Here is a 20,576-nt window from a genome sequence, read left to right as displayed (position 1 = left end):
TGCAGTAGTGGTTTGCATGCTCCGAGTATGGAAATATGCATGTTCTTATTTTGTCATGACAGTGTGCTCAGTCAGGAGCAAGCTGTAAAAATAAAAAATAAATTAAGAATTAGTGTGCCACAGAATAATACTCATGAATTTGCCTAATATATGTAATTTCCTGCCTAGTCCTCCTGTCTCCAGTGGAGTTTATGTGCCTGGCAGTGGATGTAGGCTCGTCTAGCCATTAGTTGGACCTGTAGTCATGCTTGTTTAGCTGCTGTTTGCTCAGTCTTTCCATCTGGTATTTCTAAATGGATAGTTAGGTCTGAATAATGAATTTGAATAGCATGTTCCAGCTTTATTTCTTATTATAACTTTGAAAAACAAATCATTCAGCACATATACATAAAAAAATAATACAGCAATGTATAAAACTTATACAATAGAATTTAAATTTTAGTGCTGAAACAAAACCAGCAGCACTTTTTATACCCAATAATTTGCTTGGGAATGCATGGCACACAAGACTCTGACATACAATACACTCACCTCATCACTAGGCTAGATTATTCAAGCTTTTAAGAGAAATATTAAAAAAGAATGGCAATGGGCAATGGGATACATGTCAATTTACAGCTTTCTAAAATAGCATTAAACAGCTACAGTATAAGCATTAAAGATGGTGTGGTCATCAAGAAGCCTATCTTCACAGCCAACCAATCAATGCATCTATCAGTTTTCATGATTTTGACAACATGGTTGGGGGGTATTCAGTTGGGGCAAAATCTTTGAAACTGAAGAGACAGGCTAAAATTGTCCATAATGAGCAACTAGCTTTTCTTGTCAGGTGCAAACTGTTTTGTTGCACTGTGCCCTACTGAACACAACTAACATGCATTTATTTAGACGCGCTCGGCCTCTCTGTCCCTGCTCCGGGGGAGCTGGCCTCCACACAGGTCGGGAGACGCCCTGCCAGGCCCAGCACACAGGTGTTGTTGGACTGGTCTATGTTGAGCTCTGCCAGGGAGCTGCTCAGCTCCTCGTCCTGCTGGGACCCCTCCAGGTCTGGGGGCTCGCTGTCAGGGGGGGCCGGGGCACCACTGCCTGGGATTCCTGGCCTATCCTCGTCTTGACTTTGGTCTGGGTCTGCGTCCAGGTCGGTCTGGGGCAGAGGCTGGCCGAGGTCCAGGTGGTCCTGGCAGCCCGGCTGGTCATCCTCTATGCTGACCTCGCTCTCCTGCTGGACCAGACCGGCGCCCCGGCCAGACTCATCCAGCTCAGAGTCGGAGTCTGGCAGCTGCTCGCTGGAGCCCGGGGAGCCTGGAGAACCGCCTGCATGGAGGAGGAAGAGGACATGAGACCATTCAGATGACCAGATGTAGATCCACGTGTCTGACCATAATCCCACATCTCCCTGGATTTCAGTTCCACTCACTCACTAGATGAACTGAGGAAAACAACCTGAATAAGTTCTTCATGTTAAACCGGAAGGGAGGATGTGTGTCGGTTGTGTACAGCTGATAAGGTGCCATCTTGCCTTACCACATCCCTCCTCCATCTTGTCGGGGTCTGTTCCGCTGGGCTCCTCGCCGCCTTCCTGTTCCTCTTCATCAGCTGTGCTTGGTGTCATCCCATCCTCACCACCACTCTGTACCAGCAGGGGGAGACGCGGCAAAGAGGATGGGTTCATTGTGAATGCACACAGACTTGTTTACATACTAGTACAATGAGGAACTATGAATTTCAACCCGCTCACAATGACTTAGCTGCTTTTGGACATATGGATGGGGGAATTACTGAATTCAGACAATGATACCCTCTGCAGTATGGTATACGTTTAATACACCTACATTTATTTTACCAGATTATTTTACCAGATTGATCTCAACAAGATTAAAACATATTTTTCGAGAGTTCCAGACCATTGCAACATAAAAGGAATGCAGCTAATAAGATGAGGACCTGCAGACTATGTTCTTCTCACCTGTTGGCCGGAGGTGGGGGGCGTGCAGGTGGTGATGGTGCTGCTGCTGGAGGACTTGGACTGGAAGATGGAGGTGTAGAATACGATGAGGGTTTCTATGATGCGTGCCTGGTGGGGGTAGTCCACCAGGGAGGACAGGGAGACCGTGGCGCCCGTGGGACGAGGCCGCATCAGCGAGGGGCCAAACACGATGCCCAGGTTACTGGGACTCATCTTGTTGTCCTGCTCCCCCTCCGCAATCCTGAACCGAGGCAGGGAGAGAGAAAGGGGGGGGTGCATTCCCTTTTTAAACAGACCTATACAGTAACCTATTATGTCAACTGGACTGCAACTAGCCAGTATTAATAGAATTTCTCTTCTACTGTATTGTACTCTGTCCAGTGTTGAACTGGCTGACCTGCGGAGGTGGCGTATGATGTAGCGCAGCGCAGCAATGTTAGCCTTGGGCAGACACTCTGTGAGCAGCTTCTTCAGTTTATCCACCAGGACCAGGATCTCCGGGTCCGTGTCTGGGCCCCGGTCCACCAGTTCCGGTCCCCTGCTTGTCCCCAAGGCCGCCACTGTGCCTGCCTCTGGGCCTCCCTCCCCCTCCGTCTGCAGGCTGTCCTTGGCCAGCCCCATCAGGCTGTTGTACAGCTTGAACAGCATGATGGGCTCTGGAAGCTGGAGACGGAGGGCAAGGTAGAGAAGCAGAGAGAGAGAGAGAAAGCACAGACTCGGGTCATGTAGTCAGTGTAAATCTGTAGTCCCGGTACTTCTGTGTATCGCTGTGTTTGGGATGTCTGTGCGCCTGTATGAGTGTGTGGGCGCACGTGAATCCGTCTGTCCGCGTACATACCTGTCTGAGGTAGAGCTTGAGGACGTTGCTGATGTCGTGCGGGGAGCACTGAGACAATTCCACCAGTTCTTTGCCATTCTCAAAGGCCTGGCAGAGCTTCTCCACACGGGTCTTCACCCCATTCACCCTGTAGATGCCCTGTAAAGAAAAGAAGGAGAGAGGGGGGGGGGGGGGGAGAGGGAGAGATAGAGAGAGAGCGAGAGAGAGAGAGAGAGAGAGAGAGAGAGAATGATGTATGTGTGTCTGAGAGAAAGAATGGGATAGGAAGCAAGAGAAAAAGATTCAGGAAAATAATCCCCCCCCCCCCACACACACACACACACACACACACATACTCCCTCACCTTCATGCGGAGCGCCCGTCTCTCAATCTCAGAGATGCACTTGGTGATGATGAAGGGGATGCCATCGCTGCTGCAGCCCTCCACCTGGGAGAAGTCCCTCCCGAACAGCTGGAGCCGGCCCTGCAGCTTCTTGCGGCCGCACTGGATGGCCAGCGTCTCCAGACAGCGCTTGTGGCACGCCAGGAAACACTGGGCAGGACGAGAGGGGGGGTTTAGGATGGAAGAGTGTGGGAGTTAAAGGATAGATACTCAGTTAAAGGATATATACTCAGTGCGGTCTTGGCGTTTTTTGTTTTTTTTTGCCTAGTTTGAATGAGGCTCTTGGAGAGAGCACTCAGAGTAAGTCAGACCAACCGCTGGCTATGGTAATCTGGCTGTAGATATACAATACAGTTGCCTGGTCAACAAGCTCCCTCACTCCCACTCTCCCCTGCCCTTCCCTACTATCCCTTCCTCTCTACCCCCCCTCCTGTTCTCTGCCTGGTCAGGATTGCGGAGTCCCTCTCACCTCCTCACACTCTGCCCCCTGGAAATACACATAGCTGTCACATTCCCGACACTTGGCGGGGGTCCGCAGCTTCCGTAGCCGGTGGGTCTGGGCCGCTTTGGACAGACCCACGTTCCGGAAGGGCCCCGTGGACACCACACACTCAGGCTCCATACCGTTGATGTCTGGGGAGGCGGAGGAGAGCTGGAGGTCACACAAACAGGAAAGGACAGGGGTGTGATATGACAAACACAGGGAGGAGCTCAGGTCTCACTTTGTGTTTCAAAGGAGGCCACGTTCACGTCCTTCTCATCTGCATCCTCATTGGACGACATGGTTCCTGTGGAGGAGGTGCGTGCCATCTTACTGATGTCCCCTGAAAACACACACAATTATCAACACACCAACTGAAAATATTGTTTCTAGAGGTAAATGTTCTCGCTAGCCTGACACTCAAAACTGAATTGCCATTTCGTTTCACTTCATTATTCAATCTCCATTGCTGTCTTTTTCCAAAATGGGCGTTGCCGAAGGAGTCCTCATCAATTAGTTCATCCCTAACCAATTATGTCACATAGTTTTATTCCGTCAATGCATTCAAAGGATGCTGATTGGCTTGGTTGGTATTCCAATCAACCTGGATGAGATCCTTTCAAGACCCTGAATTGCATTTCGAAAATTAAAGTGGATGTGCGATTCTGGGGCTGAAGCCAGGCTAGGCTCTGTCCTTGGTGAACCTGGTTAGTGAGATTGGAGAGTAGCCTACTGCTTTAGTGACCATGGCTACCCGTGTTAACCTGTGATCATGGTTACCTGTGCTGGCGGTAGGAGATTCCAGACCTCCCTCTCCAACAACACTGTCGTCACTGACTGTAGAGCCCCGTGATTTGTGGCCTTTCCCTGGAGAACACGCACACAAACGGCTATGGTTATGGACAACACAACACAGAAGTACTGCCATAATAAACTGTTTAAGGGTGACCTACTGTAGCAGAAAAGATTCATCCTAAATGTATATATTGTATATGCCTATACTAATGCAACCGAACCGATGGCAACCGTGATTTTTTGTTTTCTTTTGAAATATTACTTGAAATGACCCGAAATTATTCTCCGTCTCGAATTCGTCGAAATTTAATGATCACGCCCTTACTCGAATCCAAGAAACACAGTGACAGTTTATGTCGGATATGACACGAACTGTGTTTCTTGATTTTATTGTGATTAAATAAATACAGTAGGACCCCACTCATCCGAACTTCAGAGATCCGAACCTCCCGGTCTACCGGACAGGCTTAAAACATTTTTCTTTTCTTTTTTTTGAGCCTGCTATCTGGTTACTGGTGGGATTTTCATTACAGTACTGTAGGCCTACTCGCATTTAAATCTGTAATAAACATGTACTGTATCCTACAGTGAATAAAAACAGAACTGTATGTAGACCTACATGTAGCCTGTAGGCTGTAGCCTACTGTCACGTTTCATGTATTTGTTACTTTAATGTCGAGCGCAAAACGCAAACGAGTCTGCTGCGCGAGAGCTGCATTCCTTGGTAGCCAGAAAGCGCGTCAGCAACCTGAAGCAGCATCGAGTCATTTTTCGTTCCCAGTTAATGGACTTCAGGAACACAGACGTGTTGTGAGCATGTAGATTACTAGACCTACTGTATTTGTTAAATAATAGCCTACAGCCTAGGCCACGTTTGCCTACATCGGTTGTTTTAGAGACTTTCCTTTAGGCTGCAATAGCCTAAGCCACGACAACTTGTCTGTCATTTCATTTATTTATTGATTATCATTTGCTCTAATTGTTCTAATGTTGGGTTGTTTTTAGGCTATACTATTTTGTTCTGCGAATACAGTAGCCTATCGATGCAGCGTACGCCTCATTTGAGAATACTGTATTTGATCAAAGCATGCACTCAAGTGGAAATTCGTTTATTTTATTCTAGGCTACTGTAGGCCTATTATAGGCTAGGCTATATGAGTTTAGTTGGCTATTTGATTGCAATTTTGATGCATTTTCACAAGTAATTAAGGGTGTTTATCGGTCTATTATGAGTCTATATGAAACAAGTATACCACTTATTGAATTTGGTGCATTTTAACATATGTTTCAGTCATCCGGACATTTCAGAGATACGAACGACCTTCGGTCCCGTTGGGTTCGGATAAGTGGGGTCCTACTGTACATTAAATAAAAAGTTTTATATTTTTTTAATCCTGTGAACATATTTACCATTTGCCATCAACCAACTGCATACTCAAGTCACTCGTCTGGTAAAGAAATTTCGCTAGCCATCTAACATTAGCTAACGTTAAGCTAATGCGAGCTAATAACCGAAAAGTCGTAGCGCGTCAGTCTAACGTTAGAACTAAGTTACTTTGATTACATGTCTTTACCAGGCTAAACAAACACAACTAGCTAGCTAGCGGTACGCTAACGTTATTTCACGAAAATGCAATGAAATGAAGAGTCGCTGCCTAGCCAGTAGCAGTAACCGCGCATCACGCCATGTGTATCTCACAGTATTTGCAAATAGTAATTGACCCAGGCCTCCTGCTAGATATCTCCATGGTAACGTACTCTTCCTGTCAGCGCTGGTGGTGTCTGAGGTCTCTCCAGTGCTGGGCTGCTCTGCGTTGAAGCTGTTCTGACGGACTCTGTGCCCCAGTCTGGAAGTAACAGTCCCATTGAATTAATATAACAACAAATGTATGGTAAATCTATCCCAAAAGATGCCACAAATGTGAACAGCTACAATCATCACTAATTCAATTCAGTCAGTGTGCTTCATTGGCATGAATGTTTAAGCTAAACAAATGTTGCAAGCAGCCCACAGTAAAGGGACAACATATCGAATAACTCACTCATCATCAGTCCTGTCATCATTCTTAATGGAGTAGTAAAGGGAAAATGCATGTTTAGCCCCGTTTTAAGGTTACTTATGATCATATACAATGGTTCAGATCAAAACGTTGACAAAACTAGCACTTTTGAGAAAGTCTGATAATTGCTCTACCACCGTGTTGGTCATACAATGGATGTGGGTGGGCACCGTGAAAAATCATTCAAAAAACATGTTAAACTCTCAATTTCAAAGACAAGAAACTCACCGAGGTGTTAGTTGGCGTTCTGAGATATAATTCGCCATAAAGTAAGATTCTAGTTCATCTGGAAAGGCTTTTTAAAATATTTAGCATAGAACTATTTAGTCGCAGCACATACGTGTCTAAACATCCGCAAACTAGGTAGCCTAGAAACATAAACAATAACAATAGCTACCGTAAGTAGTTCCGCTTCCTGAATCCCCTCTGCAGATTGATCTACACATCTACAACGGTCGCTTCAATATAAGTCAATGGATTTCATAAAATGATCAATAAAACCCTACAGGATTCATACTTTGCGGTCAGAACACCAACAGACACCAATTACCCCCTCGGTGAGCTTCTTGTCTTTGAAATCGAGAGTTTAACATGTTTTTGAATGATTTTTCAAGGTGCCCATCCACATCCATTGTATGACCTAAACGCTGGTAGAGAAATTATCAGACTTTCTCAAAAGTGCTAGTTTTGTCAACGTTTTGATCTGAACCATTGTATATGATCATAAGTAACCTTAAAACAGGGCTAAACATGCATTTTCCCTTTACTACTCCTTTAATTCGCTTTATTCACTTCGGCTGCCATATTGGTCAATCTGACGTAATTGGTGGTATGGATACGGAAGTGCCTGTTGACTCCAATGTTTAAAGTTAACTATAAAAACACCACTTCAAGAACCCAAATAGTCAAAATAACAGGCTGAATACACTATCGGGGTTAGAAACTCATCATTACCAGACTGATTGTTTTTCACTGCCGTTGTTTTTGCGTTTGGAAATACATGGTGAATGCAGCTGACGGCTAACTATGGTTCATTCACTTCCATGTATTTCCAAACGCGAAAACTATGGCAGTGAAAAACAATCTGTTTTTCTGGTCATGATGAGTTTCTAACCCCGATAGTGTATTCAGCCTGTTAATTTGACTATTTTGGTTCTTGAAGTGGTGTTTTTATAGTGAACTTTTAACATTGGAGTCAACAGGCACTTCCGTATCCATACCACCAATTACGTCAGACTGACCAATATGGCAGCTGAAGTGAATAAAGCGAATAACCATCTGCAGAGCTTTGAGAGGTTGGCATTCTGACTCGCTAGCGCTACTCACTGGCTGGAGGCTGCGCTCGCGGAGTAGGCTTCAAACTGGTACTGGACCTCAGGCTGCTCGATGAGCTTCAGGTCCTTGACGTAGGCAGCGTACTGCTGGCCTGGCTCGTACTGCTTGCTGTTCTCGCACAGCGTCTGGTAGTGGACCGGCAGCGCCACCGTCTGAACATGCATGGTCTGGTAGTACGAGATGGTAGCCTGGGAGGGAGGGAGAGAAAGAGAGAGAATCAGAGAGCTTTGTACACGTGTGGGTTTAATTAGGGCTGCATCTGTGGGGGGTGTGTGTGTGTACTGACCGAACGCAGGGTCTGGTCACTCTGTTTGATGATCTCCTGCAGCTGGCGGAGCACCGTCACCTTGGTGTGCTCCAGCTCCTGCTGCTGGGTCGTGACGTCCGCGATACACGTCCTGTAGGTGGCCTCTGCTTCCTCCGCCTACACACACACACACACAGACACACACACCACTCAAACATTGAGACTTTCCTTCAAAACAGACTATGACTGACCAACAGTCTAATGCTCCTAACCTTGTAGAGTTAAGGCCAATTTATACTTCGTCGTATGACACTTTTGAAAGTGTCGACATCTGAGGCAATCGTCTAACCAATAGGGGATATGTGAGCTGTGTAGACAGGTCCATTGACAACCTGACACAAGGTCAATTATGTTCATAAACTAAAGAAGGATTCTGCCAACAGATAACATCGGAACAGGAGACAGGAGACGGAACAAAGGAAGGGGGCGAGGGTTTTAAGAAATGAGAGGTGAATGGAAGCTGGTAACCTAAAACCTAAGAAGGCGCACTGGACCATAGATGTGGCAGAACCACATGAAACGGTAGCAGAGGACACAGGAATCGGGGTAATGGATTAGGGAGCAGAGTGAAGCATTGTGGGAGTTGTGGGATGGAACCTTGTTGCGGGCCTCTTCCTCAACCCGGCGCTTCCTGTCCAGAGCCTTGGCGGTGGCTCCGCCCCCCTCCTCCTCGGCCTTGGTCTTGGCCTTGTCGTACTCCTCACAGCGAGCCATGTACGCATGCTTGGCCTTGCGCAGGTTGGTCTCACTTTCTATCTGCACCGGACACACACACACACGCATATAAAGTACACATACAGATATACATACAGGGCGAACATTCACACACACACACACACGTATATGCAGGACGTACCTAACGCATCTCAGGCATGCACACACACACACGCAGGTGGTCATTTGTCGCTTGCAACAAAGATGACAGGACTAAAAGACATTCACAACCAGGCGTTTCAAGCTTCACAATTCCACAAACATAACGCACTACAAAATAACACTGTGTCAATGTGAGACAAGAGAGGGAGGGCAGAGGTGAACCCAGTGACTCTGTTGTATAAGCAGATAGAAAGAGAGGGAAAGAGAGGGATGGAGAGATAGACAGAGAGAGGGATGGAGAGAGAGACCGAGAGAGGGATGGAGAGATACAGAGACAGAGAGAAGGATGGAGAGAGAGAGAGAGGTCTGAGGGAGGAATAAGGTCTCACCAGTTTCCTCCTGGCTCGGTGCCACTGCTCCTTGATCTCTTTCCGTTTCTTCTCATGCTCGTACTTGCGCTGCATCAGAGGCTGCAAACACACACACACACACACACACACACACACACACACACACACACACACACACACACATTAAGTCGGGTAGGTATAGGCCATAGTGCAGAGATTGTTTATGCACAGCAGTGTAGCTTAGCTAAGGTTTTATTGTGTGTGTACTGTACTGTATATAGCTTAGTGTGTTGTAGAGTAGAGTGGAGTGCATGTGGGGTGCACGTTCTGTGTGAGGTAGTGCAGTCTACCTGCAGGAAGGTCTGGCTGTGCAGGATGCTGGAGGCCTGCTGCAGCCCTGAGCTCTGCTCCATATCCTGCTCCAGAGCCAGGGAGTAGATGGAGTACAAGGGCATGTGAGGCTGAGGACAGAGGATAGGAGAGGAGGAGAGCAGAGGAGGACAGATGATAGGAGGGTGACAAGATAGGATACGGGGACAGATGATAGGAGGAGAGACAGAGGATAGGAGGAAGAGAGGAGGACAGAGGGTAGGAGGAGAGGAAGACAGGATAGGAGGAAGAGAAGAGAGGAGGACAGGATAGGAGGAGAGGCAAGGAGGAGAGCAGAACGAGGAGAGGATGCAAGGAGAGGACAGGGAGAAAATGAGGAGGAGAAGAGGAGAGGAAGAACAGGAGGAGATGAAGATATCATCAACAAAACCACAGGCGGATGAGAAAAAGAGAACTCTGTGTGTGTGTGTGTGTGTGTGTGTGTGTGTGTGTGTGTGTGTGTGTGTGTGTGTGTGTGTGTGGTAGGTGGTACCTGTGTGATGCTGTGTTTGCAGGACTGGTACAGTCTCTGTAGGCCCTTGGAGAAATCCACCTCTGGGGGGTTTAAAGACATGACATGGCACATATGGGTGAATTCACTTGTGAATCTTGTGATTCTACTCAGTAGACATCAACAGATATCTGCATGTAGGACAATCTGGACAGTGTTGATCTGATCAAGATAGAATTGATCGAGACTGATTTAATTGAACGTCTATAAATAAAGGTTTGAAAATAAATACTGCATATCTGAGAAAGTATGACTGAGATGTCTGCAGGTGTTTCATCATGACATGGTTCCACCCAGTACCCTACCCAGAGAGTTCCTCTTCTCAACGTAACTCATCAGGTCCTTCATGTACTTGGAGATGGTCTTGGCGTAGACCAGGGCGGAGTCTACACCTCCCTCGCTGTGCTGAAGGATGATGTCCACCTCCTTGGCTCGCATGGCTACACACACACACACACACACACACACACACACACACACACACACACACACACACACACACACACACACACACACACACACACACACACACACACACACACACACACACACACACACACACACACACACACACACACACACACACACACACACACACACACACACACACACACACACACACACACACACACACACACACACACACACACACACACACAGCATGAGGACCAGGAGAGTGTGTGGTATAGGAGATTGACGAGTGAATGGAGACCCAGACAGTTGCCTACCCGTTTCCTGCAGGTCAGCTCGGAAGTAGTTCCCCTCGGATCCGTAGACTGACGCCCCATACAGGTTCTCCATTGACTAGACCATACAGACAGACGCGTGGTCAGGAACATACTAACAAGACTAAGATGACTGCATGTGTGTAAATGTGGAGGAGACAGATGGCTACATGATGGTCAGGATCGGACATGCTGAGAGTCATATCACTGGGAGTATTATATGACTGACCTAGTATTATATGACTGACCTATTGAGGCGAATGACAAATTAATGAAACTGTATAAGGTTTGCCAATGCAGAACTAGAACATGTGTGAGTAGTGGGTTAGATAGACTGTAGGCCCCACTGTGGATCCAGTATAATGAATGGACTGGAAGGAGTTGGCGTTATCTGGAGGTTCAGGGAGTGCCTTTATATTGTATGTGTGTGTGTGTGTCAGGGAGAGGAACAGATAAAAACATACACTGCCTCAGTGCCAGGAAGGTGGCCTCACTGCCCAACAGACATCCTCTCTGAGAATAGCCACCTCTTGTAACGGCATTCTGCAAACATTCTGTACTCACGCACACAGCCATGTACTTTTGCTTTGTTACACTGTGTACCTTTATATCCAACCGCACGTACACCAGCTCACCCATACAATACACAAACTTACCCTGCTCTTCTCTGTGGGCAGCAGGGATAGTAGGGTGCTGCTATCGACTTCCCCCATCAGCAACTCTGAGACGCTGGGGAGACAGAACACATAGGGGTTTACGCACGCACGCACGCACGCACGCACACACGCACACACAGTGGGGACTAACATAAGTGGCCAACTGGTAGATGTGTGACAGAAGAGTGACATGAGGTGACAGCAGTATGACAGAGATCAGGCCAGTCTATTCAGCAGTATGACAGAGATCAGGCCAGTCTATTCAGCCGAATGACAGAGATCAGGCCAGTCTATTCAACAGTATGATAGAGATCAGGCCAGTCTATTCAGCCGTAGGGCAATAAGAGGGGACGAGGGCAATAAGAGGACCAGGAAGTGTAGCTCCTCTCCACCGCCACAACATTTCACTTCCTCTTTGGGCTCCTCTCTGCCCTGCTAATGTTGGCGGTGGAGAGAACCTGAACAAACCTTGTAATGTATAGTATGAACAGCTACTATAACAATGTAGCAGCCATATTCTTATACTCCTTACATAATGTTGTATAAATCAGATAACTTATTTTGTTTATATTCAATGACAGACAAGTATCTGTCCTTATGAAGGATATACAATTGAGGTTTACACAGCGAGTAATATTTGTATCCTGACTACATACATACCCATTATGTCACATGATGGAAAAACACACATGTTCTGTAGTCTGGGGCCTCTGGGCCAATACTAATCTGCTCAAACAGACACCAAATGGTGACGTTTTGGTTTCATGTTCTAAGGATGAGACAAAAACCACTTCCTGTTTTCAGCAGAGCCTCATGCAAATGTGTCACCCTGCTTTCCTCCCAGATCAGTTCTGTGCACAGCGCCCCTCGGCGTAGCTCATCAGGATGTCACCAGTAGCCGAGTGGGGAATAAAAATACAATACAGGGGGACCTCTGAGAGACAGGAGCTGTGCAATACTGTCTCTGATTTATGACAACAGCATGAAAACAGATGGAAACTAGAAAGGGTGCTCAGAGAGCACAGGGCTCAGCCATTATAGACAATAACAGAAGACATATACAGAAATGAAGTCCAATGTTCATTCCTCTGGGGGGTAAAAAGGACGGGCACTAGCCCAGTGTCCATGCCTCTGGGAGGGGTAGAAGAGCACTAGCCCAGTGTCCATGCCTCTGGGAGGGGTAGAAGGGCACTAGCCCAGTGTCCATGCCTCTGGCAGGGGTAGAAGGGCACTAGCCCAGTGTCCATGCCTCTGGGATGGGTTCTAAGTTGGCTTATGCTACACCCCTCCATCGAGTTTCGTGAAAATCATTCTGGTAGTTTTTGTGTAATCCTCAGATATTATTTTGTTTTACATGCATAGAAACATAAGATAATATTGCTTGCTTAAACAGCAAATAAATAAAGTTGATATCTAAGATGATATCTAAAGCTGACTTGATTCCTCAACAAAGAGCCAATGTTCTCTAAAGAAAAACTATATCTTCCTCACGGCTCGAACCCGCAATAAAAAATCTAACGCCTTAACCGCTCGGCTACCAGACAATACATAAGCGTATTAGAAGTAAAGACTAGAAAGCGTTCTCAGAGCACGGGTTTCCATGCATGAATGTGTAAGTTGATAAAAATTAATAGATAAGAAAGCAGCACGGTTTGACTGTCCCTGTCTTTTTAAATATAATATCAGAGTGCATTTAGTAGAAAATAGTTTGTGGGATGTTCCAATCGCTCTGGTAGTTTTTGTATAATCCTGCTATGTGGCGGATAATACTGTTTTTTTTCGTTTGCTTCAACACTCAAATTAAAAAGAACACATAGTTAGTGAAACCTGACACTCAAGGGGCAAAACCTCAGCCCAGATGTGCAGGTAGTTAATGATTTATATGTAGGCTAATACCACAGGATCCAGGCTAAGAAAATGAAACTTTTCCTAATACAGTGTTTATCTGATTAGTTTTTCACGAGTCATATGATTTTGTTTTACATGCATAGAAACATAAGACAATACTGGGCGTAAACAGCAAAAAAAAAAACGCTCGGCCACTGGCGGTATAGGAAATCCGGCAAGAGAAGTAAATATAAAGGGAAGGAAGCCGGTCCAAATATGGCAAATGTTGTTTTCTTCTAATTTGTGTATCCACCAAGTGATTCTGATACGCACCAAAATGTAATATGTTTTAACTTGGCCCATGCTACGCTCTGGTAGTTTTTGTATAATCCTGCTGTGACTGAACAAACGAACAAACAAAATAACACACACGACCGAAAATATACCCTCCGCCAGTGGTCGCTGGGCGGAGCCAACAATAAGATGGAAATGGCCAGACACTCACTTGCTACTGAAGGCAACAGCAATGGTCTCAATGGCCTTCTCAAAGTCCATCTTATCTGACTCATTGCACACTTCATAGTGGAACCCTGAAATGGAAAACATGGACAAATCATCATTCATGAACCATACCATGCAGAATGTGATGATCACTGACAAGAGCTGTGACCAAACATACATAATGTCATTACATACACTTCAGACTTTAGTACATAACCCATCGTGTAGAGACTACTAGCTCACCCATTGGTTCACCCACCCAGCAGTACTCGACCACCCATTTAGAGGTCGACCGACAGTGGACTTTTAAAGACTAATGTAATCACAATAGTTTGCAGGAAAAAGCCGATAGCCGATTAATTGGCCGATAGCAACAAAAAAAAGTGCCGCTGTCAAATAAATTAAATATCTGAATAAAACCTAAGGTGTTTAAGCCTCTACTACTGTACCTGCACACACTTGCCCTCTGTCACCTGTTAGGCCTACTGTACATGTCCAGCAGTGCACAACATATTTCCTTTACTATTCATTTCCTATATGAATGATTGTTTCATTGTTATTTTTGTCTTCAATCAAGTTCAAATTAAGTAGCCTACTCATTTTTGTCATTTGCTGGGTGGCTGTGGTCCTTGTCAATTAATTCAATATAGCTATCTGATTTAAAAAAAAGGAGAAAAAGAAGGTTAAAAAGTATATTAAAAAAGGTAACGGAACATCCTTAAGTGTGATTTGGTGGTAGGTCTACATCATTTCAATATGGTCTATTTACAATTGGCGGAGGATGTGCAGCCATCAGCCACTATTGGAGCCCAGTTCAGCCGATAACGATCATTTTTAAAACATCCTATCGGCGCCGATTAATCGGCAAACCAATTAATTGGCAAACCAATTAATCGGTCGACCTCTACACCCATTGGTGGAGCCAGCAGTACTGACCTTTAACCTTGGAGATGAGCATCCCGGCAGCGGTGAGGATCTCCACTGTGTTGAGGAGGGGGTAAGTGTTGATCACCTGACGCAGCACCCTCAGGACCTCACCCAGACACTTGTGGGCCAGAGGACGACGGTTCTCCTGTTTGCCTGCGGACAGACAGACGGACAATATCAGAGACAGACAGACAGACAGACAGACAGACAGACAGACAGACAGACAGACAGACAGACAGACAGACAGAGACAGACGGGAGACAGTCAGACAAGGAAAATATGTACAAGGAACTCTTTTGAGTCATAGCGTGAGTCAGAATGTGGCTATGGACAAAAGTAACTAATAAGTAACTACTAAATATGTCCTGTGACTGTCGAGCAGTGTCTGTGTTAGTTGAGAGGGGAAACCAGGTGACACAACTCAACTTTCTTAGTGGGCACACATGACAACTTGCATCCAATCAGACAGAGAAAGACAGGTTAACAAACTGAAAACGATAAAAATAGGGAAGCAGACAGACAGATGGACTTTTAAGATAGCATCAGCATCTGGGATTGGATTTCAGCAGTGACACATCTGCAGCCTTCTCCCTCTCCCCTCAGACACACAGGGGAGAGGAGCTGCCCCCTCCCCTCATCCCTTCCCTCCTTCCTCATCCACCCTCCTTCCCTCACTCACTCCTCCACCCTCCGCCAGGGCATCTGGCAGTATGGAGGCTGGAGGGCAGTCTGACCTGCTGGGACAGGTCACAAAGAGAGGTGCCTCCCAACTCTGGGCAAGTACATTAGAAACTGATAGTAGGTCATACACATCCTGCAACAGCATTCTGTGACTGCATGTCCATCGATGTGTCAATCTAGTTCCTGAACCACCTCTCTCTAGCGCTAAATCCCACGGCATACTTGCTTTTAACTACTTGTACGCAGACAAAGGATGGCTACCACACATCTCCTGTGTTCATTTGAAGCGTTGGCTGCACTTAACTGTGCAGGTCCTCAGAAATTAGCGTGCCGCAAAATACCCTCGTCTACACGTACTGTACATACAGGTATACCAGGCTGGCTAGAGGCTCTGTGTGGTCACCCATGATCTGATTCACAGAGGAAGTGGATACTGATCAAGACTCAAACCAGAACAGCACCGAGCCAGTGAAGACTCAACACAGGGCAGGAGAGGACAGAGGACGTGATGAAAGGTTTGGCAGTTGGGAGAGCGGGGGAGGGGGGAGCGGGGGGGGGGTTGGACTGCAGTAGTGATGATGTCACAAGTCATGGGTCAGGCTGATGCAGTCTTCTATTAGAGGGGGAAGTCTGAACGAGGCCGCTCTGTCAGAGGCCATCCATCATGCCTTCCTGTTTAAACTGCTCTGGCTGGGCGCGTGGCCGTGCAGCTCTGGGCACAGATAAGATGGAGACTGGCTGCCTCATGACAACAGACAGCCCTTATTCTGAGGGAGGGGGGGTTAGGGGGACACATCCACATACCTGACTAGTTACCCCAAGATGATTGGAGCTGGAAAAAAACGTCATCAATACAGTTAGCCTATGGCCATAAGAAGAGATTGGTAGTCAGTAACACACAAAACCTTATAAACGAAATCACACTCCCGGCATGCCTCCTGAAGACTACAACTTGAGGAACATTAATCTAAAACTTGAGGAAGCTGGGGGCAAAGAAAAGGAGAAAAGGTCTCCATCTCGGAGTCAGAGTTGAAGAGGCGTTGCGCCATTTCGCCTAGCAGACGGGAAGAGAGTGTGTGTCAGAGGCTGCAGTAAACAAGAAGATCTTTTCCTGGCTGGTGTGCGCCTTGCGGTTCGCTCTGTGCAGCGGAAACCCACGACGTTCAGAAAGAGAGAGGAAGCTAGGGGTCGCTTGTGCAAAGATGGCTCCGCCCTTCCCCTCCTACACGGCGACACGTGGCGAGCGGCGGAGAGGGAGAGAGGGCGGGAAGCATTGTTCTAGGCCCGTGCTAACGTGTGGTGCATCAAGTAGGAGGATTCTGGATTCCAGGCGTCCACAGAGAACTGAGAGAAAGCGGAGACCGAGAGGAACAATGGCGGACTGTCATGACATCCCCGCCAGGAACTAGACCCACAACAACAATGACATCAATTACACTGTACACACAGATTCATCTTTGCCTCCACGACCCCAAAAACCAAGTCCTATCAAGCAGGCTAGTCCATTCCTCAAAGAGAGCTTTCGCAGAGAAATCAACCCTGGATCAACCACTAGTCTCCTCTCAGACTTTCATGCACGGACAGTCATACCCAGGGTTAGAGTCCAGGGGATACATTTGGGACGTATCCTGTGAAGTCCTCTGCAACAGACACTGATTTAGGAGTGGCCCATGTTTAGCAGGACCCTAGTTACAAATCAAGCCCCATCTCTCTAGTTGTTGGTTTGGAACTAGGCCTCACTGTGAGGTGTCCCTGGGCTAGAGGTTAGGGCTGAGGACCAAGCCCATCTCCTGTGTCCTCTCTGGTAGCTAGCTCACCTTCAACCAACACCACGTCCTTCAGCTTCTCCACAGCCTCAGCGAAGCGAGCCACATCCCTCAGCAGGGCGGGGATGTCCTCCACCTCGATGGCCGTGCTCTCCGGGCCCTCGGCAGAGAGACCGGGGGTGACAGGGCTCTTGGCCTGGCCCTTGGTCAACACCCAGGACTGGAGGGGGAAGCCTGCGGCGCTAGCGTGGCGACTGAGGGCCGTGGGCCTCTTCAGGGTGGACACCGGAGAAGGGCAGGCCACCCCTACCCCCACCCGACTGTGCTGGGCGCTGGGGGTGCCCGGGCAGGACAGCGTGGGGTCCAGGGAGCCTGCGGAGGAGGGCGTGAAGGTGGAGGAGGGAGAGGAGGAGAAGGACGTCGAGGAGGTGGTGTCATCTCGACGAGGCTGCTCCTGGAGAATGGACAGCTAGGGAGAAGGAGGGAGGGGGGAGGAGAAGCAGAGAGAAAGGGGGGGGGGGGTGACTTGTGATGTTTTTACAGTACCCCCTAGTATGTATACATCAGAGCAGTAATGTGACTGAGCTGGTGTGGCAGGCTGGGTTGTTCTGGCCAGCAGTTAGCGAGGAGAGACAGCAGGCTGTTGTTGGTAAATAGACAAACGCAGGCTTTCACAAGATCCTGTGTTGTGTAACACTTCCTGACTCTGCTTGCCACACCCCAAGTCCTTGAAAATGTATGAAACCGGCAGCTTGGAGCTCTATACACCCAAAAGACTTTCATTAAGATGTGCTGTGAAAGGCGAGTGTTCGAGCTCCCCTATGGAATTCAGTACATCAACACACCTACAGTATTATGAGGGTCAACACATATACATGTCAAACTTTCAAAAGACTAGAGATGTCGTAGGTTTATAACAATTGGCTATCACAGTTTTAGCTTCAGGCCAGCCCAGCCCAGAACAGCCCAGATCAGGGGCATGTTACTCCAGGTTACTCTTGGGCAGCAGCATCACACCTGGCCAGCTGGAGGTGCCACAGAGACAAGGCCTGCAGGTGCACAACAGGTGCTACAGGATATTTGCTCCAGGCCTACCTTTTATAGTAGGGGAATTTCAAAATCCAACATCTGGGCCAAACTGATCTAAGAATATTTTATTTCCTATAAAAACCTGATTAATAATAATAATAATACAAATTAGTTGTGTATGGTGTAAATCATAGATCCCATATTAGACTCACCTGTTTGAGAAAGACGTTTGGCCTATTGGGTAGAATGTCCAATTTGCCCTTGGCTTTAGAATCATCTTTCTTTACTCTTTGACCCGTTGAGTATGGGTTATAGCTGCTTTTACCTCCACGTTTCATCGTGCTCTTTAGCCTAACGTTACTGTTTTGCCCTCATCTCGAGAAGTGACTTTTGAAATTACACTCTTGCAAAAGAACTGACCTTGCAGCGAACAGTGGCTTAGTTAAGAACCACAGACATTTCCTATGAGTGAGAAACGAGTAAACATGCAATTATCAGTCATTCACTGACCAACATTGTAATTTGTACATCATAGCCGACAGCCAAACAGAAAAGTAAATCTAAAGTAACTTAATGTTTTTCTGAAGTCTATTGGGTACTATAATATCACACCAAATGATTAAACAAAAAAATTTTGTTTTGTTAATTGGTCTTTTCAAACCCATATGTCTAACAATATTTCTGACAGACAGATTTCAATAAGGTCTAATGTCTCACTCTCACCTACAGTAGGCCTAGTTAGTAGTTACAACAGGTGCTGCATCTGTCTCGTTATTATATCAGTTGCAATAGAGGAACTTGACCTCATCCGTTATTTGTATGTTTGTTCATGCTGTCTCCCATCTGTCCAAAATATTCAGCAAATATCCCAGTCAGTCAGCAGTAGCGCCATAATTCACCCTCGTTGTCAAGGGTAGAGACCGTGGACTAGGAAGTCAGTGTGAGTGACGGGAGGAGATCAGAGGAGATGTGCTACTTACTGATGATGAGCTTTGCCGACTGGGGCTTCCTGCTCTGCTCTTCTTCGAAATGGATGGAGTCTTGATCAGTTCTCGTTTCTTCCTGGAGAACATCTTCAATGTACCTTTACCGTCCATCCTTACTTCTTTTAGTTTAACGTATAACCCCCCCACCCACCCCCCGGATCGCCACTTTTGTGTTCTGCCACTTAATGGCACTTCTCTGCCATCAAATCCAACCTTCAGCCACGTTAACGCTCTATCTCGCTTCCTCTTGTTGTCACACATTGAACGCGCAGGCTCACTGACAGCTCACCACAAACAGTCAGTGCGGTCGCGGCATCCGCCTTGACTTTTTTTTTTAAACTCAAGGGAAGAGCAACGTATGTGTACTGATCCTTTCCGTTAGACTTGAGTGAAGTGCATCTCTGATTTTTAGCGCCGGGCATGAATGATACAGCATATAATTTTCCTATAAATCTTTGTTCCAATAAACTGCAACGAAATATCGAATTTAAACTGAGAAACGAGATGTCTGCAGTACGTAGTAGGCCTACAAAGAGGGAGACCGGTTGAATCGTCCTGCTTCACTGCTGTCTGCACACTAATCAATAAGCCACCCATATATGAGGGCACACCTGTGTTTTGACCATGTGATGTAGGCTACCTGCTTTGACCGCGACTCTGCCCGTTCACCCAGCGCTGACAAGACTCCTCTCCGCAACATGTTCATCTACACTCCACCGTCGTTACCTCAATCATCTTCTCTTATGAATTGACAAAATTAGGAAACATCTCGAGAGGAGGAAGGAGAGGGGTCGAGGACACGGGGAGGATGCCAAAGATTGCTGCAATGTGTAGCATTCATGTGTAGATTTAGAAAATGTATGCGTAAAATTACGCATGAACAATGTTGGCTCGATCGTGAGCAGTTCAGGGGTTTAATCTTCAGGGACAAATGGGAACCTCTCCTCTTCAGCCCTTCGAGCTCTTTGAGTGTTTAGAGCAGATTGTAGCTGGTTGGCACTCAGTGTGTTAAAAATTAAATTGAAGCTGAAAATGCCTTTTCTGCATTGCAAGTAATGCCATCATGCATCCAAGTGGATGCTTTTCATTATTTCATAACCCAGAGATATGTTACAGTGTTTAGCCACAGGACACTTCAATGTAATAAAATTATTTTTTTAAATAGTAATTAAATAAATCATAGGTAAATAAATAAAGCAGCCTATCTACCACTAGTACTAACACACTAGGAGGATTTCAATAGGGAACTGTGTGTGGAGGAGGCGATG

At 46.7% G+C, this 20,576-nt stretch overlaps 1 protein-coding gene across 1 annotated transcript; it reads right to left on the bottom strand.

Annotated features, from left to right (window-relative positions):
* Window positions 1-504: 504 nt before the first annotated feature.
* arhgap45b (Rho GTPase activating protein 45b) lies at window positions 505-19,438 on the bottom strand. Its single transcript, XM_084445090.1, has 23 exons — window positions 19,303-19,438; window positions 17,345-17,762; window positions 14,856-14,999; window positions 13,924-14,008; window positions 11,592-11,664; window positions 10,939-11,014; window positions 10,516-10,650; window positions 10,193-10,254; window positions 9,681-9,791; window positions 9,370-9,450; window positions 8,762-8,920; window positions 8,144-8,281; window positions 7,849-8,045; window positions 6,221-6,309; window positions 4,448-4,534; window positions 3,909-4,010; window positions 3,656-3,819; window positions 3,148-3,336; window positions 2,805-2,942; window positions 2,364-2,629; window positions 1,967-2,207; window positions 1,525-1,630; window positions 505-1,314 (listed from the first exon to the last, which is right to left on the bottom strand). Exons 1-23 carry the CDS (start codon window positions 19,417-19,419, stop codon window positions 881-883), a joined length of 3,612 nt encoding a protein of 1,203 aa, XP_084301216.1. The 5' UTR covers window positions 19,420-19,438; the 3' UTR covers window positions 505-880.
* Between the last annotated feature and the right edge of the window lie 1,138 nt (window positions 19,439-20,576).

Source organism: Borostomias antarcticus, assembly GCF_949987555.1.
Source record: "Borostomias antarcticus genome assembly, chromosome: 10".
Taxonomy (NCBI): Eukaryota; Metazoa; Chordata; class Actinopteri; order Stomiiformes; family Stomiidae; genus Borostomias; species Borostomias antarcticus.
Note: the sequence above shows the minus strand (reverse complement) of the source record. Positions and strands in the feature narration are given on the sequence as shown.